This window comes from Tinamus guttatus, unplaced genomic scaffold (assembly GCF_059628265.1).
Source record: "Tinamus guttatus ecotype Peru unplaced genomic scaffold, ASM5962826v1 Tinamus_guttatus_pri_ptg000254l, whole genome shotgun sequence".
Lineage (NCBI taxonomy): Eukaryota > Metazoa > Chordata > Aves > Tinamiformes > Tinamidae > Tinamus > Tinamus guttatus.
Genome location: NW_028288788.1, coordinates 1,094,307 through 1,121,334, shown reverse-complemented (window position 1 = coordinate 1,121,334; position 27,028 = coordinate 1,094,307). Strand labels below are relative to the sequence as shown.

The 27,028-nt window shown below is 53.0% G+C and overlaps 1 protein-coding gene across 1 annotated transcript in view; it reads left to right on the top strand.

The window, feature by feature from the left end:
• The window catches only part of ADAMTS10 (ADAM metallopeptidase with thrombospondin type 1 motif 10), a 42,733-nt gene extending 17,139 nt beyond the window's left edge, over positions 1 to 25,594 (top strand). The window contains exons 8-24 of the mRNA XM_010214933.2: positions 712 to 817; positions 1,418 to 1,564; positions 3,362 to 3,503; positions 6,925 to 7,032; positions 9,892 to 10,037; positions 10,515 to 10,578; positions 11,366 to 11,468; positions 17,740 to 17,873; positions 18,909 to 19,032; positions 19,701 to 19,781; positions 20,937 to 21,100; positions 21,427 to 21,553; positions 22,447 to 22,576; positions 23,066 to 23,270; positions 23,493 to 23,669; positions 24,688 to 24,844; positions 24,972 to 25,594. Of these exons, the coding sequence (XP_010213235.1) occupies positions 712 to 817; positions 1,418 to 1,564; positions 3,362 to 3,503; positions 6,925 to 7,032; positions 9,892 to 10,037; positions 10,515 to 10,578; positions 11,366 to 11,468; positions 17,740 to 17,873; positions 18,909 to 19,032; positions 19,701 to 19,781; positions 20,937 to 21,100; positions 21,427 to 21,553; positions 22,447 to 22,576; positions 23,066 to 23,270; positions 23,493 to 23,669; positions 24,688 to 24,844; positions 24,972 to 25,081 (2,225 nt within the window). The 3' untranslated portion in view covers positions 25,082 to 25,594. The remainder of the gene's footprint in view (positions 1 to 711; positions 818 to 1,417; positions 1,565 to 3,361; positions 3,504 to 6,924; positions 7,033 to 9,891; positions 10,038 to 10,514; positions 10,579 to 11,365; positions 11,469 to 17,739; positions 17,874 to 18,908; positions 19,033 to 19,700; positions 19,782 to 20,936; positions 21,101 to 21,426; positions 21,554 to 22,446; positions 22,577 to 23,065; positions 23,271 to 23,492; positions 23,670 to 24,687; positions 24,845 to 24,971) is intronic.
• Positions 25,595 to 27,028: the final 1,434 nt, after the last annotated feature.

Genomic DNA, 27,028 nt, shown 5'->3' with positions numbered 1-27,028 from the left:
GACTGAGGCTGGATGGGTTGTGGCAGCTGGATTCCTTCTTTTAACGGAGACTGCTCACTTCCCTGCGCTGGAGCAGAGCACAGCTGGCCCACGTCTGTGTTGGTGGGACACTAAATGTGCAGAAGGCCTGGGGAACCCACTGCTGTCATCCAAGGGTGTTTCTGCGTTCTTCAACACTCCCGATGGAGTCAGGTTGGATTCCAGAATGCGGTTGCTGCGTGTCAGCCAGGACCGAATGCAGTCAGGTTGGATCCTGAATTATTCAGTTATCCAGGCTGCTCTGTCAAGGTTTAGAGCCAAGCCAAGCCCTTGTGTTGGCTGATCCCAAGTCCAAGCCAAAACAGACCCCCGATTGCCCTGCATGCAGTGCCAGTGTGGTGACAAGGCCTACTCATCACCTCTACACACAGTGTGGAGTTCAGATGTGAAATTTTGTTCAGTTTTGAGCTATCCTTAATATTTCCAAGCTTGTCACGGTGCTTGTCAAGTCAGTTGATTGACAGTGCTAAGATACCATGTGCCCACAGCCCATGAACCCCAAGGTCCATCTCAAAGCCTAGTGCAGCCGGTGGAAAGAAAGATGGTCTTAACAGCAGGTTGTGCTCAGTTCTGCTGAGCATGAAGCACATGGTTTAGTCCCGAAATCCAACTCACATCCCCACATGATGCTCTGTGCTGGCCTTATATGACAGCGCTATCTGGCTTTCCTAGGCCTCGCTCCAGTGGGTGGGATGTGCGAACGAGAACGAAGCTGCAGCATCAACGAGGACATTGGCCTGGCTACAGCCTTCACCATTGCCCATGAGATTGGCCACACGTGAGTACTGTACCTGAAGAGTTCCCGTGGGTGGCCACCACAAGGGAGGGGCTCCTCTAGGTTTGTTTCTGAGAGAAGTGGCTGTGAAATCCTTCTTAAAGCTAAATCCTGATGCTTAAGAGATTTATAAATTTCATCTGTGGTCCATCCAGCCAAGTCAGTCCAAAGCAATATCCCTTCATAGCCCAGGTCTTTACCATGCTAGATCATACCCACATGGCTTGGAAGTCCCCTTTTGACATGCTGGGTGTTGACATGCTGTTGGGCCACCCTGCGCTTTGTCCTGCTCATAGTACCACCCAGTACTCAGCATCACCAGAAGGGACCTTTTCCCCAGAGGCACTTTGGTCAGCCTGTGAGGATCAGGACCTTGAGAAGACTGGTTTGTCCCTAGGGGTCAGTCCTTCTGAGGTGCCCAGATGCGATGTTCTGCTTATGTCAGAACATAGTGTCCTGCTGGTTTGCCAGGCTTTCTCTGGGAGGCTGTCCAGCCACTAGCATCCTGTTTTCTGGCTTTTTAGCTCATCCACACCAGTGCAAAAGGTGGGTCAAAAATGCAGTAGTTAACTGTGTTTCAGTTGCCATGGTAATGTTTTCTAGGTTTGGCATGAATCATGATGGGGTCGGCAACAGCTGTGGCTCTCGTGGGCAAGAAACAGCCAAGCTCATGGCTGCTCACATCACCATGAAGACGAACCCCTTTGTATGGTCCACATGCAGCCGGGATTATATCACCAGCTTCCTTGAGTAAGGAATCCGCCTCACCTTACCCTTCCTTCTTCCTTGCAACCAGTACATATCTCCAACCTTCCACAGTCACTGTGAGGAGTGCATAAAGCCAAAGAAAAGACCCAAAGCAAACAGCCCATGCACCTTCTGTCTTGCCTTCCAGCGCTTCATCCTGTCCCAGCCAGGCATGTGCTTTCCCCGACTCCTCTAGGCTTTCCTCTGTTTTGCTTGTCTGCTTAAAGATACTAACTCTACTTACCCTGCAGCTATGAGACCTCTGTTTAGGTTCCTCTCTTCCAGGAACTTTGCTAATAAATAAATAATTCTGAAGGCATTTGGACATTTCTGAAGTTCAGCCAGGAATCACAGGGAAGGGTTGATATGGTAGGGAAGGAGGATCTGGAGACAAGACTCTGGGCCTGCACAGTGTAGGCAGCTTCCCCACATGCTGAGCAAGAGAGATTTCAGGTGTGAACACGCACCTTAGGATTTTTTTTTCTCAAGAATATATTTAGGGTATGGGAAAATATATTTAGGCTTCAGCAGCTCAAGAGAGCCCTTGTCCAGAGCCCACAAGTTTTCTGTCAAAAAACAAGCAGTTGGGATCAATTTTAATGAGGCTTTTGGTAGGACACAGCACTACCTAACAGGAGGATTGGATAGATCTTAGAGAAGAATTGGAAAAAGCGGGTATGTAAGGTCATTGTGGCTAGAGCAGTCTCAGAAAGGTCTGAGCAGCAGAACTTAACGGACAAGGATCAAAGCGGAGACCCTGCCATTGTAACATGAAAGCAGACCTTTCTGATGGGCTCTTGAGTGTCCCTCCATCTCAAAAAGTGTGGTCAGGACAATGTGACTTATCGTTGAATTCCAAATCTAGCAGCTCATGTTTGGCTGCAGCAAAATCTGTCCCTCTCGGCCTTTGACCCCTGGACTCACAACACAGCAAAGCACATTCCATGTACAACGCCGGAAAAATGTAGCGGCAGAGGCTCCCTTGTCCTCAGGTAACCCTGAGAGGTCTCAGCTGGGCTGGCGGAGGATGGCGAGTTTATGTCAGCCTGCTCTGTAATTCATTCTCACCACCCCCACATGAGGACATGGGCCTAAGAGCTTCCTCCATGCCAGTGCTGTGATGTGTGCGAGACCCTGGGACACGGGGCCAGGGGAGTGGTGACAGGGGCATTAATTTAAGGAGAGCTCAGAGCAGCAAGGAAGGGGGGAGGGAAAGGCGTATTTCTTGCCGAAGTTGGATGTTCCTACAAAGGCCTGGCAGGCAGAAGGACAGGGCTTGGAGAGCGGGGGGCCCTCCACACTCAGCACCTCTGGCCGCTCTCAGTCGTCACTCCGCAGCCGTATGGTGTGAGGGCAGCCACTGCACCTAGCCGGGCCCGTGCTGGCGGTGCCAGGGTCCTGGGCTCGGGACTGCCTGCGTGCTGCCACGCGCCGTCTGCTGGACCCGGGACCTTGGAAATACAGCCAGAGATCCGCAATTGCTTGCAAAACCTTCAGATTAAAACTTCTGGAATTGCCTAGCAATGAGCATGTGCTTATAGTGTTTCCCAGAATCCATCCCTGAGGACAGAAATGCTCTGAGGATGTAGATTGAATGAGTATAGAGCATTTTTTCAGCACTGCTTATGCCTAGAAATATACTTAACCAAAGAGATTGATAGAATTAGCTCCAAAAGCAGCCCAACTTAGGAGAGCTTAGCGCCAGGCTGAGAGTGGTTTGCTTGCTGCTAGTTTTTAACCATCACATTTTCCTACAAACCATTCCCAGCTCTCATTCTCATTTCTTGCTCCCTGCTCCAGCTCCGGGATGGGATTATGCCTGAACAACGCTCCTCCCAAGCAAGATTTTATCTACCCAACAGTGGCTCCAGGACAGGCCTACGATGCAGATGAGCAGTGCCGCTTCCAGTACGGAGTTAAATCTCGCCAGTGTAAATACGGGGTAGAGAGCCTTCCTGCTTTACTATCGGTTTCAAGGGGATGGAGAACTGGGGCTGTACAGGGCAAAAGGCCATGGGGCCATTCCTCTGCTGCCCACATTGCTTTGCTGTCCTGCTTGCAATGAGGGGCACCTGCACATTCCCCGTGAGCTTTCCCTTCCTTCCCTGTGTGAGGACAGAGGAGGTCATCACATATCTGCAAAGGTTGATATCAACTCAGTCTCCATCACATTAGTCCTATGGGAAGAGTTCCTTTGCCTCACCTGATAACTTTGGCTGCTGCTGGACCACGAGGGTGGCAGCTGAAAGCCAAGCTGCAGTCCCTTCGTGCAGACTCCTGTGTCAGTGGAGGTTAGTTCACAGAGGTATTTTTCATAATCCTTGCTAAAAGTCATTGTACAAATCACCGATGCATACAATTAGAAACTTCTCAGTGAGAGCTCTTCCCAGGTGAGGCAGGCAGATGTACTGTGGATGTGTCTTGGATAAGGCTGTCTAAGGGACACCTAAGGAGTCCCTAGCTTCATGTGTTGACATCCCCTGATACTTGAATCCTGGAAACCACTGAAAGGAAAGGCTGTTTCAGAAGAAAACAGTCTTCCTGGACCTCAGCCTGACCTTTTGGTGTGTTTACCATATCGAACGTTGCCAACTATATAAGCAAAGCAGTGAGTGGGAAGCATGTGCATTTGAGGGATAACTACGTAAAGCATCTACTTTCCCAAGAGAAAGCAGTGAATCCAGCAGTGAGATACACTGGCATCTGTGTTGTCTGACAGACACATGTGTATGTATATCCACCTAGCTCAAGCCCTCTAAAGCTGTGGAAGAAGGAAACACATCAGGTCAGGTTTTAGGTTCTGCTGAAGCCAGTGGCACGGAAGTGATCTGATATTAATCAGTTTATCACTTTGAGTCTTCATCTAGTCAGCTTGGCTACAAAATAGAAAATGAGATATTATTTTTCCTCCTCTGGGTCTCACAAGTTCATCAGTGATGAAGCAGCAGAGCTTGGCTCTCCCGGATCCAATGCTGTCTTATCATGTTGACCCAAGGTCCCAGATCCTAGTCCCCAGTTTGAAATGTGCCCCAGAACCAGCTGGGAGTAGGGCAGATGCAGTCTCTCATCCTGAGCATCATCATCATCAGGATAGGTCTGAGGATGAACCTTGCAGTTAGTGTCCCTTCTAATTTGAACCAGAGGCAGTGGAATGGAAATTTTCCACGTTTACATGCCTGTTTCCTAGCTAACTTTTAATTTGGGCAGATGCTTCCCGCGTGTATACAAGGATCACAAGAGCACAAGATGTCCTTGTGATGACCTTTCCAGCCCCGCCTGCCTTGCGTGTGGTATGCGAGAGCCCCAAAGGGTACAAGGGCTCGTGTTTGTGCATGCAAACCTCTGCGAATGTGCACATGCATCCGTGCATCCCCTGCCCCGTATAAACAAACTCCAGGGCAATGGCACAAACATGGGAGCTTCCCTTGTTTTTTTTTCCCAATCTCTTCCTTTCCCATGTCAATATAGAGCAGACTGTGAATAAATGTGATAAAGCCAGTTCTAGCTAGGCTTTGGGGAAAGGAGCTGGGAACCTGCATCCCTTTGGAGGAGGCCGGTTGCAGAGCCGAGGCGCTCGATGCCAACTCCGCAGCCTTTTCCTGAAGCCGAGTCAGCCAGGGGCACGCTGCTGTTGCCGTCCAGGAGCGGAGGGGAAGCACGCGAGTCCCGGCCTCATGTTTTCACCCCCCTTGGTACCCGCACGGAGGATTCCCAGTCGTTGAGTCAGTTCGTCTTGCCTGGGTATCAGTTACTGTTTAGAGCACGGCCGTTGGCGGGGCCGAGGAATTCCTTACTGGAAGGCTAAAACAAGTCTGGAAGGGATGATGAACAGACTGTTACCTGACTGAAGGCAGGCGGCCCGTGGGAGCTCTGCGTTTCAGGTCCCGCTGCCTTAGGGGCAGGCCGGGGTTCTGCCTCGGCCCGTGTCGGCGCTGGGCCGCACCAGGGCCCTGTCCCGGCACCGGCGTGCGCCGCCAGCGCGTTGATGGCCCTGGCCTGCTGGAGGCCTGTTAGAAGTAGCTGCGGCTGCTTGGACGCTGATCTCGAATCTCAGCTTCCTGTGTTGACAGTGTGAACCTGTTTCCTTTTCATACTGTCAAATACAACTTCAGTCATGGCGAGCCATTTTCTGAGAAACAGGAAGTTTTTCATAAGTTCATCTCAGTAACTAAAGGAGCACAGTGATGACCTGGCAAGCTTTTTAGCTGTTGCTTTGCAGTTTGCAGGTGTTAAGGTCTGAACTGGCTGATGCAGCAGCAGAGCAGGTTCCAAGGATCAGGGCTTTCTGATTTAGCAGCTGTGACAAATTTGCAGCCTCTGTCATGGAGCTAACTTTTGGATGGGCTTTAAATTGACTGGTAGAAGAGATCAAACAGCTGAGGGTGCTTGCTGGAGCTATGGGGGATGAGGCTGAGCTGGAGATGTGTCGGAGCTCAGGCAGCTTCCTGGAAAGAGGGTGGGAGTCCTCAGTCTGGTTTCATTCACTGGGTCAAACTGCACCCAGGAGCTAGTGCCAGCAGAAAGCTTTGCTATTCTGGAGCTGCTTAAGGGCATGTTCAGTTTTTGATATTAGCTAGGTTATACTAAAAACAACTATAACAGCTATAAAAACAACTAAAAAGAACTATCAGAACTACCCTTCAGAACTGTTTGCTTCTGGAGGATTACCAGAACACAAACTAGCCTAACCATGTAGTGTATTCCTGTCAGAGGAGATGGCAAGTTTGACATTAACCATTTATGCCGTGTTTATGCTCCAAGGGAGTCCCAACTTTCCTGAGAGACTAGAAGGATCTGGACTCAAGTGGTGTAGAGATGCTCCTGGTAGGCATTGGGGATTGGCCCTTGTGTTTAACCTCTGCAGCTGAGACCCAAAAAAGGAAACATTACTCAGCCTCTAACCCTGGGAAAAGGGTCAGAGTGGAGCACAGCAGGATTGACTTGGGTCTTATTGGGATGTCCAAGGAGAGGAGTTGTGTGCGACACAAGCACTAAGTTTAGATGCTTGGAGTAGCTGGGGAGCCAATTTTGGCGCCTTGGGTCATTAACACTTCGAAATTTCGGGAAACCTGGACCCCAGGAAACATGCTTGGGCTAAGTCTGGAGAGTGGGTCATATATCAATGGCCTTGGTTGTTTGCTGCTGGGAACACCTTGCGGGATTTCTTGTTGTATTTTTTCCCCCTATGCTGAAAACCCCTCTGTTATAGTGTCCCAACCCAGCTGGTGCTTTTCAAGCACACCAGTGTGCTGCTACCCCCGTCCTAGCAGCCCCTAGCATGAGTGAATCCTAATCTTGGCACCATTTCTTTGTCTCTTTCTTCTTCCCTCCCCCTCTCTCCCCCAACATCTCTCTCTTTCCAGGAAGTCTGCAGTGAGTTATGGTGTCTGAGTAAAAGCAACCGCTGCATCACCAACAGCATCCCTGCTGCCGAGGGGACCATATGCCAAACCAACACCATTGACAAAGGGGTAAGGAAGCCCAGGGCACCGTAGTGCATTATCAGTGAGGGGCTGAACCCCTCTTCCAGTAATAACCAGGAATGTTGGTCACCGTGGGAAGGACTCAGTTGGTTTAATAGCACCAGCCGCCCCCTCCTCCTCCCTGCCTCCTGGGTCTGCATGCTCAGAGGAGCTCCCATCAGCTCAGAGAGGGAGGATGGGACTCACCAAGGAGCCCAGAGGCCCCACGTTGTATTGAATTACAATCCCTGCTTCAGTGAGCTTCTTTTTCTTGCTTAGGAGACCTAGTAACATAATGCCAAGCAATGGCTAATGCACGAAACAAGTGTTTGTCTTGGGTCTGCTGAGGTGTTCCGAGAAAATGGATTTGAGGTTTTGCCTGTTTCCCCAGAAAATGTGTTTTGCTGGTTTCCCCAAGAGGACAATGTTTTTGTAAAATATTTTCTAATCTGCTTATGAAAAACTGCATAGAAATGTTAAGTGTTAGGAAACATTATTTTTGTGCCCTCACCTGAAAGAGGAAGGTAGGCTTTTTCATGACCAGTCATTTTGAAATTGAGTTTTGACATGACAGTCACTCGCATCTCTGCTTTCTGCACACCTCCTACAGCTGTTTGCACAGACACAAAGCAAGTGTGAAACACTTAAAACCAAGTGACTCATACTCCTTTTGCAAGCTGCAAATAATAATTGGGACAATAGAGAATAAGGGCTGGGACATTCACCATAAAATGGACATGTGTTTTTCTGCTAGGGTAAAAAGTAATTCTGAAGAAATTCAAGAGTTATTTCAAATCCTTAAGAAGCTGAGAAGGCTCATGTGTGGGAAGGAGGGTGGCTTCGACAAATGCATTATTCTGTGTAAACGGTTGTCTTAGCTCTGCTAGGAGATAGGCTGGAAAGTATTAAACAGCTCCTAGGACTAAACTTCCCTGGGAATCACCATATACAGTGGGATTTTTTTCTACTGATGATCTTTCCTCCTGGCTATTCCCACTTTTCAGTGAACTAAGAGTCTTCAAATATCAAAAGAAAAGTGAGGCAACAGTATTCACAGTCCCCAAAACTCATTAGACTTTAGTTGTTGACTCATTTTGAACGCCCAGTTACTGTCTTGTGCCTCAGTATGTCCTTTGGCATTAATTCAGGCTTCAGAATGAGTTTGATATCCTTGGATGATATTCTTGGGTGAAAAAAGATGCACCTTTGTATTAAATTTTTGGATCTTCACCAGCTCTAGTTCATGATTGGTGGTCTGTAGGATACAGGCTGCCGGGTGGGTCCTCAGACTTAAGCAGTTTGCTCCAGCTGCTCTTTGAGGTCTGCCCTGTCTTTTCCCCTGTTAGATGGAGAAAGCAGAGGGAAAGGTTAAGTCATAGAAACTATTTGAGCTATGCAAGATTAGAGGAGAGATAGGATGAGTTTCTATGATCTGCCGTGTGACCTGGAGAGCAGCGAGCGGGCAGAGAACAGATTGAACTGAGCCCTCTTGGATGGAGGCTGTTCACCACATCCCACACCCTCTGGTTGTTTTCCCCTCCCAAATTCTCCTTTTTTTTTTCTTTCTTTTTTTTTTTTTCTCTTTTTGGGGGACTCTTCTCCAGGGGCCATTATGGCTTCGCCTATGTTACTTTGACAAGTCACAGCAGGTCACTTTGGGATCCAGGTCTGTGGGCCGGTTCCCTTGTCCTCGGGGTGCCACACACCCACCCTGCTCAGACAGTAAGTTCATGGTCTTGCTGGTTCCTTTCTTACCAAATTTCTACTTTGTTTTGGTTTTCTTTTCTCTTTTGCTTTCTTTCCCCACCCCCCTCATGATTATCAAGTGCTTGTTACACAGGCTGTGCTCAGCACTGTGGCCCTGTGGATGATCTTTTGTTACTCATCCTTGATCATGCAGCTGACACACATGTTCGTACAGGGGAGCAAGCGAGGGTCTAGCTCGAGCTCCTGCAGCTCCTGGCACTCAGGGCACAGTGGCAGATCTGATCACGGGTGCTCTTAGGAACTCCTAGGTGCATGGTAGGGGTTGCAGATGCCGGGCAGACTCCACAGTCCTGCCTGCAGAAGCAGCAGTGTCAGTCTGTTGAACCTGGAGCTGCTTCAAGCAGCGACACCAGAAGAGCCCATCTTCCCTGCATGGGAACCCTGCTTTTGAAACGTGCTGCCACACAAGGTGGTCGTTAGCTAAGTATCTTGGGGATTCGCAGTCCATTTTCCTCTGCCAGCTGCGCTATCCACAGAAAGTCTGGCTCAAAAGGAGACAGGAGAAGCCATGCCAGCAGCTCCAGGGTGGGTGATCAGCTCCTGAAAGGAGCACACAGTGGTTCCTTCCTTCCTGGGATTATCTGAACCCCCAGGGCACAGTGTCCGGCACTGTGCCCAGAAAAACTGCAGTGGGTCTGGCAGTGTCCTGCTCCTTGCAATGTTTTTGACTCCAGGGGGTGCAGAACATTTTCCAGGCCCAAAGAAAATATTCCGTATACACATTTGCAAGAGCCTCCCTGGTAGTCCTGAGCACACAGCATGTACAAATGGCAAAGGCCGTGATTCAGAGAGAGGACACACCGAGCAGGTGAACGCCCCCCATAATGCTGAACTTTGCTCCAAGGCCATCGTGGCTCAGATTTTAGACTTCACAGCCAGAGCCCAGCCACACGCCTCCATTCTTGGGGAACATGGAGCTGCTCAGCAGCTCAGCCTGGTCTCTGGTGGCCACAGCCACATCCACCTGGGTTAGGTAGTAATCCAGAAGCTGCTCACTGCCTGGTGGATCCTGAACTTTTCCACATGTCTGACCCAGGCCAGGGAGCTCTCTAGGAGGGGATGTTGTGTACTCAGGATCTCTGAAGCTCTCTCTTTCCCCAGTGGTGCTACAAGAGAGAATGTGTGCCTTTCGGCACCCGGCCGGAGGGTGTGGACGGTGCCTGGGGAGCCTGGTCGTCCTGGGGCGAGTGCAGCAGGACCTGTGGAGGAGGTGTATCGTCATCCATTCGCCACTGCGACAGCCCGCGGTAGGTGTCTGTGCACACACAGCTGCCCGCTCGTGGCCCTGCACTGTCCTGGCTGCAGGACATCGCTGTTCAGATTGACAGGGAAGGGGCCAGCCAGGTGCCTCAGCAACACTCTGCTTAATCCCTGGAGGGATCTGGGGAGAACTGAGTTTGCTGGGTCTCAGTTCTCATGGCATTCACTTCACCACTCTCTCCATAGCCTTTTTCAAGGGCAGTTCGGCACTCCTACACTCGGTGCTGACACTGCAGTGAACAAAGCCCCCTGGACAGCCCTATCATATGCAGCTTGCAGTTGAGTGCCTGAGGTCTCGTATGAGGCGGCACTTCTGGACTAAGCCCCTCCAGGCAGGATCCATCCTTGCAGCAGAGCAGGGCTGGGAGAAGTCGTTGTGTTCCTGTAGATTTGGGGCAGCTTCCAGCAACAAATGTGTCTCAGAGCTCTGAGCTGTTTCTCCCATCTCGTTCCCGATTCAACAGGCCCACGATCGGAGGGAAGTACTGCCTGGGAGAGCGGAAGCGCTACCGATCCTGTAACACCGATGTAAGTGCCACCAGCTGCAGGATGATGCATGGGGCTCCTGGCACGATGCCGGGCGCTGGGTGCAGGCAAGTCGTGCTCTGCCAGGAGCAATCCCATGGTGAGGGAAGCCGAGCAGGACTGCACACGCCTCCACCGGCTGCAAGCTGGTTCGGAGAGCAGGTGGGTGGTATGTACCTGCGGGGCTTCAACATCAAGAAGGGAACCCGCAAAGATAATAAGGAAAATAAGCAGAGATCAGAGACTTCCAGCCCTGGCACAACAGTGACTGCATCTTGCATGCTGCAAGGACAGGCCCGGTCAAGTGAGAAAGGTTCATGGCAAACACTGCTCTAGCATCCACTTCCCAAGGCTGGGGGTTAGAACTCATGAGGGGCCTACAACTGCACTTGAGTGAAGGTGCACTCGGAGCATGGAGAAGAACAACGAAGCCTTGGCCCCAGAAAATGATAATTTTAATGTCCTGAGGCTGGTGGTGAAAATAATAGATGCCTACCTGTTGCTTCCCCTGCACTTTTCAACCTGTGCCTGGCTTTTCAGATGTCCCACTTATACAGCTGCTTGCAAGAGGAAGTGTTGAATCTCTAGACAGACTGGCTGGGCCTCATTGACTCCTGCCATTGGTCTTCAAATAGTGTTAAGCTTCTCAAGAAGGGTGCTCCAGCTGTGACAGCTGAAATCTGTGTTCTTGAAGGGCTGTTTTTGGTCATGGTTTTAGCAACTCCTGCCCCCTTGGTAGATAAGCCTCTTCACTGGCCTCTTCACTGACCTCCTGGCTCTGTCCCCACAGGACTGCCCTCCTGGTTCCCAGGACTTCCGAGAGTTGCAGTGTGCTGAATTCGATAACGTCCCTTTCCGAGGGAAGTACTACACCTGGAAGACATACCGGGGAGGTGAGTGCTGCAGTGTTTGGAGCTCCTCAGAGCATGTCTCAGCTTCAAGCGCTCAAGCAGGCGGAGCTGGAGTAGTCTTAGGGCTTTGGTTGCCTCCTCTGAGTGCTCTCATGGTTCCTACCAACCTCATGTCTACACGTTCAGCCAGCTCTTAGTCACCGTCTCCACCGGCGCAGGCCGTGCAGACTGTCCACTCTAGTGCAGCACCCAAGCCCCGTGGCTGCCTCCCCTTTGCATGACCGTGGATAAGGGTTCCCTCCACAGACAGCTGGTCCCAGTGTGGCAACACAACTGGCCTGTCATGCCTCTGTCCTGGGTCACATAACTCTGTGCAATTGCTCTTCAACTCCTTGGCTCTGCCAAAACTAATTGCAGCATTGTTGAAGCTGTTGAGATTCTTTCCTCGAGTCTGATTGTTTCCTTAATTATACGGTGAACAAACACAAAGGCAGACAAGAAGAAGGAGTTGCAAAAGCCATGCAAACTACCACTCTATTCCATCCAGCACTCTGTCCCTGCCAGAGTCCCATATCTGATGGGGCAGAAGGAAAGGGCAGCTCTCCCTGCCCAGACAGGTTAAGATTTCAGCTCCTGCACAAGCGGGAAAGGATCTGAACTACTGGATCTGGCAAAAAGCAATACCCGCCTCTTCCCTGAGGTCAGCCCTAGCATGTCCTGCAGAAGTGTCTAGCTAAGCAGAGGGGGCGGGAGGACGTCTCCGTGGCAGAAATCTCTTAATAATGAGAAAGAACAGTGCGTCTCCTTCATGTAGTTAATGAACTTGACTGGGGAAATCCTTCGCAGCTGTGTAAATAAGCACACCTCCCAGCGGGGCTCCTGCAGCCGGAGCAGATGTGCTGAGGCTGCAGGGGATGGATCAATAAAAATGTAATAAAATTGCAAAGCAATAAGTCACACAAAGACCCCAATGGATTCCGAGGTGGAAAACAGCCCCGCAAGCTGCATCTGCCCTAGCTCAGACCTTTCTCTGCTCCCCTCTGAGAGACAGGCATGGCCCCATGGTCCAAGTGCAGGTCTGAGCCCAGTGAGGGGTTGGCCAGTTGCATATGGGTCCCTGTGCTTCAGTCTGATCTTGACACTGACTTTTGCTTTGGCTTTCAAAAAAGTCCTTTCCCCTCTTTCTGCTCCAGCTTCCTCTACCATAAAATGAGGTGATAAATTTTGTCTTCCTCCCAGAAGGCTGTGGTATATTCATGTTTTGAAGGGATCAGGATGTTCACTGTTTCAGAAGCTCTCCTGGCTTTGGGTAATGGTGGTGGTGCTTGTTCGTTATGGCTTTTTAATTCAGAGTCGTAGGGCATCGCAGTGCTCCTCTGTAGTGATACAGCTAAGGAAACTGAGGCATGAGCAGGGAAGTGGTTTGTCCATGTTAACAAAAACAGAGGTGGGATGGAACCTGCCTCTCCTCAGCCTGGTCTAGAAGTCAGAATGGGAGAACTCCTGTCTCCTGCCTTTCAAGAACTGCATGCTGAAACCTGCTTGTCTACAACCCATCAACTAGTCACTCCTGCCAGGTTTGGCAACAGCCTCTCTTCAGGGCCTAGACTGTCCTGGATGGATTCTCAGATCACTTGGGACCATGGTGGCATTAGGACATCATCACTATTTTCTCAGTTATGAATTTCTTTGCTCAGGTCTGACCAATTTGGCAGGACCTTGGCACCGTGGTACTCACCTCTTCAGTTGCCAGTGGGATTCTGTGATACTCAGTGTTATCCAGGTGTCAGAGGCACATCTGGGGAGGTAGTGGTGATCGACCCCTGTGTGTCCACCTCTGCCGTGCTGTAGACCATGGGAATGCCATGCTGTAGACCGTGCTGGATCTCGAGCACTTTTCCTCTTTTGTCTTCCATTCACTGTGGGTGGTTTTCTCTCAGGTCCTTCCTCTCTATCCCTTGTTCTTTCAGGCATGCCAGCCTCAGCAGCCATTGGTCCTGTTTCCCCATCCCCAAGTATTCAGAAGCAATGAGAACTGCAGCTATCTCCCTCGCTTGCTCCTGGCTGCTTGTGTGAGTCTGCTGCCATGGTCCTTAGAGAGCTGCTGGGGCAACAGGCGTCCATCCCTTCCTTCTGGTACAAGCAGAAAGTCCTGACGTGCTGGCAGCTTTATCTCCAGACAGTCTCCCTTCTAGCTAGTAGTGGATCTGACCTTCGGGCGGCTTTTGGACGTGTGTCTCCCCTCCAGGATGGGTTCAACACCCTGTCCCTCTGCAGCACTTCCAACTGGTACCTGGGAAGAGCTGCTCTTCCTCCTTCCCCCTTGTCCTGTAGCTCGGCAATAGCATTTAGAAGAGCCTCTGTGCCAGCAGTGAGCCCCCTCCTCTGCTGAGCTCAGCCCTTGTGTGTGTCCTTGCACCATCCAGCCCTGCTGACGTGGTGACGGAACCGTTAGCCCACCGCTACCCTGGCTGGATGGAGTGATGTCCAGGGCACAAAGCGCCCGTGAGCTGAAGGCAGCACGTATCCGTGTGGCGTGTATGGTGAAGGGCACAGATCCCACAAGCAATTTGGGAAAGGAGGGAGCAATCCACTGAAAGCCTGGCCCCAGATGCTGGGTCACTGGCAAGTGGAGGTTGGGTTTTGCATGGGGCCAGGACAGCGTGTTTTCCTGGCACTGATTTATAATGGTCCTGGAGCCCAGACCCCAGGAGCGCGAGATACACGGCCCCGTTGAGAAGCGCTGAGCTCAGCCTTTCAGAGTTTAACAGTCAGCAGATACCTCATGGAATGCGGCTTTAATTGTTTGTTTATTTTGTTTTATTCGCTTAGTTATTCATTTTGGTCTTGGCGGATGCAAGAGCCAAGGGAGAGTGGAACAGCTCACGGGGCTGCGAGTGCGATGGGGAGGAGCAGGGGCTCGCAGAAAACAGGAGATTGCTCATCATGATTTGTAACGCATTTTAATTTCCCTAAGGGCTGTGGCATGCAGGAGGAACAGAACCTGTTCTTGAGGCATGGTGGAGTGGGTCAGTGCAGTACCCGCAGCAGATCCTGCTGTTATTGATCTGGATCTGGCCAGCCCAAAGCAAAAGAAAACACATTTCTCAGTGAATTTGATAATGGCCTGTGGATTCACCTCCTTGGGGGACATGGGCTTAGGATTTGTAGAGTTTGTGGCAGAGCTTGTGTTGCTCAGGGCTCCAAGCTGCTTATCTGCTGTTCATTTTCCAGCTGCCTGGGGACAAGAAATGCTCTCTGGGCAGGGGGCAGACAGAGAGGGACCCACTCGGTTGATGGGACCCTGCTCCTTCTATGGCAGATCCACCTGCACATGCATGAAAACATGTCCTGCAGAACCTGCCCTGACTGTCCACTGCCAAACGCATGACCAGGTTTGAGCTGAGCCCCCCGTTCATGCTGTGCAGATGTTGGTAACGCTGGTCTGCAGGCAGCAATGAGCCAGCACAGGAGGATGCAGAGCACCGTCCCAAAGGCCCAGCTCCCACCGAAGCGTTCACATTCTGCTTCTCGGGGGTAAGAGAGAGCACTGGATCCTGGCCGTTTATGAAAATCTGGCCCTCAGTGTCCACATGTAGAAAGCTTGAAACATTTTCTGATCCTAAAGGATCTTTTGGGAGTCCTCACGGTCACCACCGTTGCTGTCATAGTGAGAAGCCACCAAATGTTTCCTCTCATGGAAATGAGCCGTTTCCACTGGTCTAGGCACTGGCACAGGATAAGCCAGTGAGATGTCTTTAGAAAAGTACCTGAAGAAGAAATAAAGACTATTCTAAAAAAATGACTTTGCAACAGAGCTCTTGGGTAGGGCTCTGATTGGGCTGATTATGTTTCCAAATCTATAGCCATAATTAGGACAAGGACATCAGTGTGGGGTTGTCCTTCTCTTTCTCCCCTCCACTCTCTCCTCTTTCTCCTTCACACTCCTTCCCTCCATTAGTCTTAAACCTTTTCTTTTAAGGGCAACAATCTTTCCTATCTGCAAGCCTGTCTCAAATCCCCTCCAAAACAGCTGGCCAACAAGTCCAGTCAACTCTCTGCAGTTCACTGAGAAGTTTCTCAGGCCTGGGCTGGTGTGGGCTTTTGGAGCAGGCTGTGGGAACAGGCGCATCCCTGGGGATGTCCAGTGGGATCTGAGACTTGCAAGGAGCAACTGCTGCATGACAAGCACTGATGGAGGTGGGCGCTGAATTCCCCTACAGTTCTTCACCACCACTCGCCTTGGAAAGAGGTTAAATTGTTGTGGGTTTAAGCGTGTGCGTGTTCACACAGCTACTCCTGGGCTCCAGCATGATGAGGAAATCACTGCGGACATCCCCTGCTCGGGGATGCAGCAAGAGCTTCCGCTCAGTGCCGTTTTTGCAGCACTGCAGCAGAATCAAGGCACTTAAGGCAGAGGATGGAATTTAGCCTCCTGCCGCCAATCCCCGATCTTTTTTTTTTTCTCTCTTTCCTTTTTTTTTTTTTTTTCCTCCTGTTTGTTATATTTTTCTGGCTGGCTCCTCCTGCGAGGCCGTAACAATTGCGCTCTGGGCTGCTGGAGGAGGCTGGGCTGGCAGCGCCTGGGCAGCAGTGATAGGAAAGAGGATCCTGCAGCAATTTAGGGGCTGCTGAAGCAGAGCCGGGGCTGTGTGAGGGGTCAGCTCCCTCCTGGGGAAGCAGGACGAGCTGTCTGCCGCACGTCTCACCTCTCCTGCAGGGCTGCAGGAGACAAGGGACTAGAGAGCGCTTGCGTAACAGCTTAAAGAAACATTTGAAAGTCCTGAAATGAAATCCCAAGTTTCTGGCTGTTTCTCAGCTCTGTTTTTGTTGCATAATCTGCCCTGCACTCAGACGATGGCAGGAAAGAGAGCGCTGCCTTTGGGGAGATCTGGACAGAGAGGGAGAGCCAGGGGCCAGGCTGGGGCCAGAAGATCCCCTGCAGTGCATGGAGCATGGGATCATCTGCTGCTGGGGGCAAGACCACGGGAAGGAGAGGTGTCTCCCAAAGCAGGCAAGGACTGGCTGAATGTCAGAAATAGCTTGGGAAGGGGCAGCACGAGCTGCTCTCCAAGCGGTCACGACGGTCACTTTTGCAGGGTACGCAAGGGACCTGGTGGCACGGCCTGCAAGCTGCCAGGTCCTGCAGCTTTGACGTAAAGCTCCTCAGCATGTCAGTCCCCTAAGGGGACTCCTATTTTCTTGCCTTGCTGCTGATGGAAATCGTAGTCTCCATCCAAGGTCATCTTGGGGTTTTGGTGTCCTTTCTGAGATGCACCTGACCCACGTTCCCCCATGGTCCTGGTGGAGCCCATCAGGCAGGGTGGGAACCCAGGGTGAAATGATCAGGCAGTTGCTGAACCTGCTGCAGGGAAGCAGTTGCCTCTCAAGGAGAAGCATTGATGGACCTCCTTCTCCAGGGGCTTCCCAGGCCTCCTGCTCCATGGCACACTTCCAAGCAGCTGAATTCCCCTTGCAGGTCTCCTCCTGTTCCTCCCTCCCCCGGCTTTGCTCTTCCTTCCCCTAGCTGCGGTCGGGGCTCCCAGGCACAGCTGGCCACCGCTCCCCTCCAGCTGCCCCTTTGATGTGCTCTAACGACTTGCAGCTTTGGCAGATTGCAGTTGCTGCTAGGTGCTTCCCAGTGCTGCCGGTGCCTGCAGGAATGAACTGCTGTGGCTTGGGAATGCGCCTCTGCCAGGGACCCGCAAGCTGTTTGGTCTTCTTGGGATGCTCAGGAAATGCAGTGAGTGCTGCCATTTGGATCAGAATATCATAAAATGCAATGACAGGAGAGAGGAAACTACTCGGCCCACATCTCTCTTTCTGCAACAGTCCAACTTTTAGGGCTACTTTGGACAAGTCGCTTAAGAGCTGGCTGCCTCAGTTTCCCTGCCTGTAAATGACGATATTGACTGCTTTTGCAGAGTGTTGGGCAGTCCAGGAGTGACCAAAAACAGATGTTGTTTCCTTCCTTCATCGTGTGATGCCTGTGCTTTCTGGCTGTGCAGCAGGGATGGTGTCCGTGTGTTTGGCATTGTGCTTGGTTATGGATCTGTGTTTTGGTGCCCATAGAATCACAGAATGCTTAAGATTGGAAGGGACCTCTAGAGGTCATCTAGTCCACTAGGTCTGGGCACCTCCATGAGTCCCTCTACTCAGAAGGGGCAACCTCACAGCCACCTGGAGCTGCCCACTGGGGTCAGACTTAGGAGAGAGGCTGTGGGAGGCTGAGGGGGTGGCAGGTCGAGCTGGCTGCATCCTTCCTTCTCCTCTCTCCTTGGCTGCTTCACCTAAACTGCCGTTTCTCTCCTAGGGGGTGTGAAAGCCTGTTCCCTCAACTGCTTGGCTGAGGGCTTCAACTTCTACACGGAGAGAGCTGCAGCCGTGGTGGACGGGACACCGTGCCGGCAGGACTCCAATGACATCTGTGTCAACGGGGAGTGCAAGGTACTGCTGGGAAGACGGGACAGCCTCAGGCCTGGGAGGTGAGGGCAGCCTCCATGTGCCCACGTGGCCTTGGGCATCCCTCTCCTGCAGTCCCAGTTCTCCCCAGGCACCCAGGTCACCTGCAGGGGAATGTATCCAACCTGAGGCTCCTGTTTGTCCCCTCCAGGCACTTGGCCTGCATTCAGCAATGGGTCCCTGCCTTTACAGCCCACATACTTCCATCCACTTGATATTTCCTCCTCCCAGACCCTTTGAAATGGAATCTGGAGGGCTGTAAAAGTTTAATTACAGCAGAGAAGAGTTGTGGGAACAGTGAATTTCCCCAGCAGGCAGGCGCCCTCTCCACTTTGTCTCTCTCCCTTCCTGTGTCTCCGGGATCTCTTTATATCTCTCTGTGGGTCTGAATACCCAGGGAAACAAAGAGGCAATTGCAACATAGGTGGACACTGCCGTGTAGCAGTGGGGTGCAGTGCCAGGGGCTTCATACGGGCTCAGTGCCAGGGCACGGGCCCTCAGGGGACCCAGCTCTCCTTGGACAGCTGCAGCTCCATCAGCACAAAGGCTTTGGCCCACACTGTCTTCACTGCCACCTCCCTAGGTCTGCCCAGGAGCAAGGCAGCAGCACAGCGGCCCATTGAGCACTGCCCCAGGGCCTGACTGGAGCATGGCCAGGACTCAAAGCACTGCTGCTGTCTGAGTGGGGAGAGTGTTGGCCCTGCTAGGAACCAGCACTGGATTCAGCCTTGCTCCACCTTCGCTGTCTCTGTTGTCTTGCAGCCTCTGGGTATCTGCTTGTGTCAAACAGACTTGGTGGCCTTGGTGAGACCTCCAAGTGCCTGTTTTTGAAGAGGGATGACTGAAAGCTGGAGCTAGGAAGAGGTGACCTTGCTGAGCCCTTCCTGGTGTAAGGGACAGCAGAGAAGGAGGGAAATGGAGTGCAACAAATCCCCTGTTCCTCAAGATGTTGCCAGTGAAGTGTATGGAGGACAAGACACCCCACCAGGATGGCTAATTCCCTTCTGCTCCTTCCTCTAGCACGTGGGCTGTGATCGTGTCCTGGGCTCCGACTCAAAGGAAGACAAGTGTCGCGTGTGCGGGGGAGATGGCAGCACCTGTGAGACCATTGAGGGCGTCTTCAACCAGTCCCTGCCAGAGGGAGGTACAGAGCAGCCAGCACAGCATGTCCCTCCAGGCCCCCCTGCCTCACCCTGCTGGGCCCTGGGTCACCTCAGGGATTCAGCCTGCTCCTGGGAACATGCTCCTCTGGGAAATATCCCAGAGGAACATGCCAAAGGGTTGGAAGTAAATCGCTCCTGTCCACTGCCCAAACCCCAGTCACTGCTGAGCTTCAATTCCCTCACACGGAGCACTGAGCTCATGTCCCCAGCTCATGCTCCCCTTGAGCTGCACTTTGGCTCCTGCCTTGCAGTCCCATGCCAGGTACCAGACACTCCAGGACCTGCAGCCAGGCACAACCCTGGGCTGGGGCACAGTGCCTGGTCCAGGAGTGCTACATGGGGCTGTGGAGGTGCCCCAAGAGCTCCCAGCTCTGCAACACCCTCCCTGCATGGGCAGTCCCATCCCGTGAGCCAGCGCTCCGAGACCAGGCCTGTGCGCAAACCTCTGTCCCAACACTGGCCACCTCCTCACCTGGCTACCTGAACAGGTAGCCCAAGTGCAACATTTTTCCCGTTTAGCCATGGTAGGTCACTAAACAACCTAATGCCTCATTTAGTGTTTCAACACTTGTGTAAGGTGGTGGCAGACACCCCAGCTTGGGGCTTGGAGGCTGAGCATCTGTGCTCACCTTCCCTTGGGGTTTCGCAGGGTACGAGGAGGTGATCCAGATTCCCAAGGGCTCTGTCCACATCGACATCCGGGAGCTGAACCTCTCCATCAGCTATCTAGGTGAGGAGGAGCTGGGCGGCACCGAAATCCCAGCCAGAAACCCTTTGTCCTGCCAAAGCCCTTTCTGTTGTGGTAGCAGGGTGTGGGGAAAGGCCAGCATGGAAAACCTCCTGTGCCGCACAGGAAGGGCTTGGGCTGGGAGGCTTGGGCTGTGGTGGGAGGCAGGGGAAGGTTGCAGAGGATTAAAAATAGCTGTGTTCACATTTGCCTTGGGCTCAGTTAGCCAGACAGGCTCTAGCTTATTGTTTTTCCAGTGTATTTTTTTTCTTCCCCTGGTCTTCTCTTTCTGTCCTCCAAGCAATCCACGGTGATCCTGGATAGGTGGCCAGGGCAGCACTCTGGGAGCAGGAGTCCACCTGGATGCTAGAGGTGGTGGGAGGTCATCACTCGGGCTTCAGACTCCCTACCTGTCTTAGGGAAAATGGGGACTCCCTGTGCTCACATAAGCTAAATTTGCGTGCACTGAAGTCATGGCCCAAACTCTCATCCCCTGCTATGCCAGGGCTCCAAGATGTGTCCCTCCAACCCAGGTGGGAGGTGAGGGGGCATCCTCCATCCTCACCAATACAAAACATCCTCCCCAGCCCAGAGCGTTGGGTCAGTGAGCTTGTCAGGAGCAGTGAGTGCAACAAGTGAGGTGCATCCCAGTGGAAGGGCCTGTGGAGAGAGCTGGAAAAGCATGGGAATGTGAGGCGGAGCGAGCGAGGCGGTCTCCCTCTAGCGACTCGCTTCGGCAACCACAACAGCCAGCCTGGGCTCCTGGGCACCAGCCTCTTCCCTTCGCCTCAGCAACCAAGACCTGGGTTGTACGGCTGGATTGGACCCTGGCTTTGTGGCCACAGCTGGTCACATTGCCAGATGTGCAAGTTCTCCCTGTACTCTCACCCCTCCGCAGTGCAAGCACTGAGAGTTTGAGACTAAGGAAACAGATGTGTTAATCCGGTCTCCACTAAAGACTTTGTGTGGCCTTAACACTGGCACTTATTTTTATTTGCCCCAGCTGTCCACTCCATGTAAAACAAGGCTCATTTTATTTACCCTCAGCTGTGACAAGGCTCTGAGTCTGATAGATGAAAAGTAGATAGGTGATAGATCAAAGCTCGATACAGGCGCGTTTAGCCTTCTTCTTAACCCCTTTTTCCTTTATCCCTCCAGCACTGAGAGGGGAGAACGGCGAATATTACATCAATGGGAAACTCTCCATCGACCCTCCGAGGCGCTTTGACATTGCAGGCACAACCTTCCACTACAGGAGATCCCCGGATGAGCCTGAGTCGCTGGAGGCCTTGGGGCCCACCAACGTCACCCTCTTTGTCATGGTTGGTAACAGCACTTTCTCTCTGGGAATTAATGCTAATCTGCCTGTGTTGTTGCTGTCTGAGGTAGAAGGGACATACCAATCGGAGGTAAATTTGACTAAGTTCTCAGATCTCCCTCCCTAGATCTACCAGGCTTTGGAATAAGATTGATCCGTAGGTGCACAGGATCTTGTTCTCTGATTGTGTCTCTGTTGCCTTTATGGCTGTACCGTGGTCACCACTGGTGACTACCATGTCAAGCTGGAAGGACTCTGACACTGCCTGGGCAGTCCTGTCTGACTTGGACTTCCATGGCACTGAGGCATTGGTGGTGCCTTTCTCCACAGGTCCTTGTGCGGACAGAGCTACAGGGCATTCGGTACAAGTTCAACGCCCCCATCAGCAGGGATGCCTCGAACCAGTATTCCTGGCACTACACCCCGTGGACCAAATGCTCAGCGCTATGTGCAGGGGGTGAGTGGTTTAATAATGTGTTGGCTGGAGAGGACACATGTATCTGCAGTTCTGTGACTCCCACACAGAATGTCTGGGCCATAAGAGATGGTTCTCAGCCACATTTGCTCTAGGGTTTCTATATATTCCCACTCTGCGCTCAGCCACTTGCAACCTGGTGTCGGTCAGTGGACGGTGTATCTGGATTAACAAACCAGATGCTGTTCTGTGACTAGATTTCAGATGCAGGTGGTAAAGATAGTGAAGAGTGGCACGGTGGACTTGAAATTCATTGACTTGGGTAATACAAGGCAGATTAGCTGGCCTTCAGATCTATGTATTTGTGAACTGATGTTTCCCTGATCCCTTGGGCCAGTTCCTGTGGGGATGGAGGCAAGATTTTTATGTGCCATATCTGATGTCTCTTGAGATCCTGGTTTCAAGTGGCTGAAGAAGAAGAGAGGTGGTTTCTAGAGCAAAGTATAATCATGTTTCCCACTTAAATCAAGGGATTTGGCCTTGTGTCCTGGACTTCAGCAAAGGAAGTGTCAAAAAATGGTCTTTTCATCTCTCCTTCCAAATGTGCTCCCCAGCTTTGTCTAGGAAGGGAGCAAGGGTTAGAACAGATTTATTCCAGGCTGACATCCCAGGAATCCTTTGATCCTACTCCTCTCTACAAACCATTCAGGGTCCTGCCTGGGCTAACCAGCTTTCAGCCCATCCAGCCAATTCTGGAGATGTCAGAGGCAGAGGAAGCTCTGGTTATGAATAGAAATGCTTGGAAGTGTGCAGTGACAAGTGACTGCTCTGTTGCGTTGCCCTTGGGGAAGCAGAGCCACAGGACGGTGCCGCCTGGCTCAGCGCTGGCCTCAGTCTTGCTCTCTGTCTCTCTCCTTGCCCCTTTTTCTCGGCAGGCAGCCAAATCCAGTCTGTCATATGCAAGAAACTCTCCGACAGCTCAACTGTCTTCAACCATTTCTGTAGCCCCGAAACCAAAATGCCGGAGCGGCAGAGGCCATGCAACACTGAACCGTGCCCGCCCGCGTGAGTACCACGGCTTGGGGCAGGCAGAGGGAGGCCTGGGGCAAAAGCCAGTATACAAGAGGAGGATGAGTAATATTTAACACAAATCCTGGGAATGAATGAAATTTTCCCATCTTCTCCTCCTCCTCAAGTCAGAGTCCTCTGCCACAATCTCCAAGGCAGAGTGACATTAACTCTCTGGGAAAAACTCTGCAGAAATATGGAGAGCCCAGGAATGTGATGGCCACAAAAACATCTCTGTAGCATGAAATCTTCCTTGTCGTTGTGCTCCTTGGAGAAAGGAAGCCTCCACATCCAAACCTTCTGGCACAGAGCTGATCCTCAGCACTGTCCTTAGGAAACTATCCCTACTCCTCTCTTGATTGGTCAGTGGTCCAGGCAGAGCTGCCTGGGAGGCTGTGGCCAGGTCAGCAATAGGGCTGCATGCCCACAGATGCAACCACGGATCACCTTGCACATTGTGAATTTTGATGTTCTCCATGTCTCCAGCTGGGTGATTGGGAACTGGTCTGAATGCAGCCGAACCTGCAACGAGGGTGTCCGCACACGGAGTGTCTTTTGCAAACGTAAGATCTCTACCACCGAGGAGAAGACCTTGGACGACGTCTCCTGCCCCCAGCCACGGCCCAAGATGCTTGAACCTTGCAACAACCAGACGTGCCCGCCGGAATGGGTCGCCCTGGACTGGTCAGAGGTGAGCACTCATCTCTGTCCTTGGCTCTCTGATGCCATCTTGCGTGACTTCCTCAGGAGCAAAGATTGCTGGGGATGGGTGATGCCTGTGGAGAGCATAACTTGGGCCGTTACCTGCTTGTGGCTAAGGAGATGGGCTAGATGGGACCAGTGATGGGGAGAGCGCGTCACGTCTGTCTGCTCTTCACAGCACATCCTGACCGAGCGTCTCCTGTCTTTGCAGTGCACCCCCAGCTGCGGGCCAGGTTTCCGCCACCGCATCGTGCTCTGCAAGAGCGGTGACCACAGCACAACGCTGCCCACCTCCCAGTGCCCTGAAGGCTCCAAGCCCCCAACCAGCATGAGGTGCAACCTGCGGCGCTGCCCACCCCCGCGCTGGGTGACCGGCGAGTGGGGAGAGGTACTGTCCCTTCCTTGTGTGGGGTTATTGCAGGAATAGCTCCCACCCCTGAAATTCAACCTTGTACCCCTGAGCCTTTCACCTGTGAGCTCCTGGACCTTGGCAATGTGGTCATCACCATGTCCATGACCCAGGGCTGTCCTTACATCTCCCTGGTGTGGCAGCTCCAAGCCTGCTGGGGGGATGCCCAAACACAGGCATTTGCAGCGTGATGCCATAAATATCTGATAATATCCTGCTGGCAATACCTCACCGCTCCTGCAATGTTCCCAGGAGAAGCTGAGCTCTCCAGCCAGCTCCATGCTGCCGGGCACCCTCTGCTCTGCATATGCAAAGGCGAAAAAGGGGCAAAAAAAGAGCTTCTGAGTGTGGCTGATAAGATCCACAGTGGTTAAAGGGCCAGGTGTCTTCTCCACATGGTATTTAGGTCTTTACTTCCTCTTTATAAGCCTCCTTGACATCCCCATGCTCTTTCTGGACCAGTTCCCTTAGATCTGGGTCTTCAAACCTCTCTGACAGCTGGCAAGGAGGGGTGTCCTGCCAGGAGGATGTGTCTGGATGGGGTCTCACCCTCTCTGACACAGACCGGAGACCCTACAACCTGCCAACAGGGATGGATGGAGGCCAGTGGGGCAGGGGAGCCATCTCAGGACAGCAGGTTGGAGGAGGATGGTGGGGACATGGAGGTAGAGCAGGAGGTGGCTGGTCACAGCCCATGCGCACAGTGTCTGTGTGCAGCTCTAAGGACACCTGGTGGTCACCAAGAGCTTGGCCACCCCGGCCTGGCCTTGCAGCCATTGCACTTGCGTGTGGCGCCGCTTGAGCGGGCGCTGCTCGTGTCAGCTCTGCTGTGCGAGTGGCACTGTCCCAGCCGGCTGCGCGCCCCGGCCCTCGGAGCTGCGCACGGTGCTCCCATGGGGCCACAGCACACGGAGCAGCTTTCCCATCCCCGGGCCCTGCTCCCCATGGGTTGTGGTTAGCAGCTGCTGCAGCTCTGTGCTGTGCTCTTCCCCGGCAGTGCTCCGCACACTGCGGCCTCGGCCAGCAAAGACGATCCGTCCAGTGCCTGGCCCACACCGGGCAGCCGTCCAGCGACTGCGTGGAGACCCTGCAGCCGCCCGGCATGCAGCAGTGCGAGACTAAGTGTGAATCCGGACCCACGGACAACCCCGAAGGTGAGGAGCTGGGGAGGGGAAGACGCGGAGCACCAGGGAGCAAACTTTGCCGAGGCACCCGGGGCGCTCCAAGTGGCTCTGCACCCCAGCAGGGCTCTGACCCTGTTTTCCTATTTTGCCCACGCAGAGTGCAAGGATGTGAACAAGGTGGCCTACTGCCCGCTCGTCCTGAAGTTCAAGTTCTGCAGCCGGACCTACTTCCGACAGATGTGCTGTAAAACATGCCAGGGCCACTAGGAACAGAGCAAAGTGACCCCCGTGGAAAACTGGAAGGCCCAAGCTACCCCAGAGGGCAGCCGAGCCGTGCTCTTCCTCTCTGCCCCTGGGAATCTTCCCTGGATCCAACACAGACGTTGGTCATGTTGCCGGTGGGAGGCAGTGTCACCCCAGCCCATCCCCCAAGGACACGCACCCTTCCTTCCTGAGCACCCCGATGGCAGGACCCCAGTTAGGCCGCTGCCGACCGCTCCGGAGAGCACCGTGGCCAAGCACGCGAGGAGTCGTCGGGAGAGGAAGAAACTGGGCAGAGCGCGGCAGCAAGGACGTTACTTGAAACTCTGACATTGTTATTTATTTAGTAGGGGACCGAGGTCCCGCAGGCACCAGCCCACGGCCACGGAGCCGGTACCTTTAGGCATTCCTGCCTCTCCCTTTTGGGTGCCTGTATCTCAAAGGCATCGCAGGGTATCACAGTCCAGCGCAGGGCGTCTCTGGGGAGAGGCTGAGTGTGTTGCCCACCACTGCATTTCCCGGGGGGCTTCACGGGGGACACAAGGAGGAGATTTCAGTGCTGCCGACCTCTGTGCAAAGGTCAGAGACGCTGTGAGGTGGGAGCAGGGAGCTTGTCTTCTGCATCTGCACCCACCACCTGTCCTGCGGCAGGTGATGGAGAGCAAGTCGTGCAGGGAGCAGAGCAGCAGCACCGGTGTCACCGGGGGTTACTAAACTCTCCGAATGTCCTCAGATCCCCCCATTTTTCCTGCCATGTCAAAGCGTGCACCGAGGTCAGGGCCCGGTGCACACGGTTGTACGGTCAGTTGATGGGAGTCAGAGACCTTCCGGGCTGCGGGAAGGCCGCAAGGCTGGATGCAAGAGCACTCGCACGGTCCCATTGCTGAGCCGTGACGTGGGGCCCAAAGGGGCTCTGCCCCCAGGGACGGCCTTGCCGGGCGCCGCCGCGGCCGCGCGGTGCCCGTGCGGGAGCCTCCAGCGCACGGGCAGCAGCCTTGAAATTCCTCCCTCCTAGCACAGCCCGGCGCCGGTCCCTCCATGGGAGCCTGCGGGAGCAAAGGGGGCTGGATGAGATCTGAATTTCCAATGTACAAAGCATGTGCTTTTGATTATTATTGTTGTTGTTATTATTATTGTTATTATTTTCAGGCCTTTCTGCATCACAAAAATGGAAAAGCTCATCTGAGCCCCCCGGTCCCATCACGCAGCATCCATAGGGTGCGGGGATGAGCTCGGTCCTCTGCCCTCCGGCAAACCCCACGCTGAGCGGCCCCAAGGGCTTCTTGCCCTGCTCGTTGGGCAGTTGCCGCTTCTCTGGTGCTCAACAAATCTGCCTGGCTGCCGAGCAGGCCTGAATTTGTTTTCCCTCTCGGCACGGTGCTCCATCTGGCATTTTGGGGGTGGGGAAAAGGGAATGGGTGGGTGAGGGGGGGTGTTTTCACCTTTTTATATAGATATATATAATGAAAAATGTTTAAAATACTAACTCTGAGGAGGAGCAACGTAACGGCATGATTTATAATAAAGGAGTAGCTACGATCCTGGGCGCAGCTTTGGGTCCCCGTGTGGTTTCTCCCCAGCAGCCGGTCCCTGGGCCCTGCCTGGGCTGTCGGGTCCGAGATGCTCCTTGTGCATCCTCGCATTGAAAGGGGGCTTGGGCAGCTGCGGGGGTGGTTCCTGTGCTCCCAGGGATTGGAGCGGGTCCGGGATATCTCCTACATGTGGCCAAGGTTGCAAGACAGGACCTCGCATGGGTCATGAGCCGGCACATGCCTCTGTTGAAGCAGAAAATCCTAAAATTGGTGGCGTCTGTAGCCACTGCTGAATTCACAAGGCTCCAAAATTTCCCCTGTGCTGACCAGCCTGTCCAAGCAGTGGAGGAGGAGCCGGGAAGACCCCTCCAACAGCTGAGCTCTGGGGATGAAGGTGCAGGACCAGGACCAGGGCCTGGTC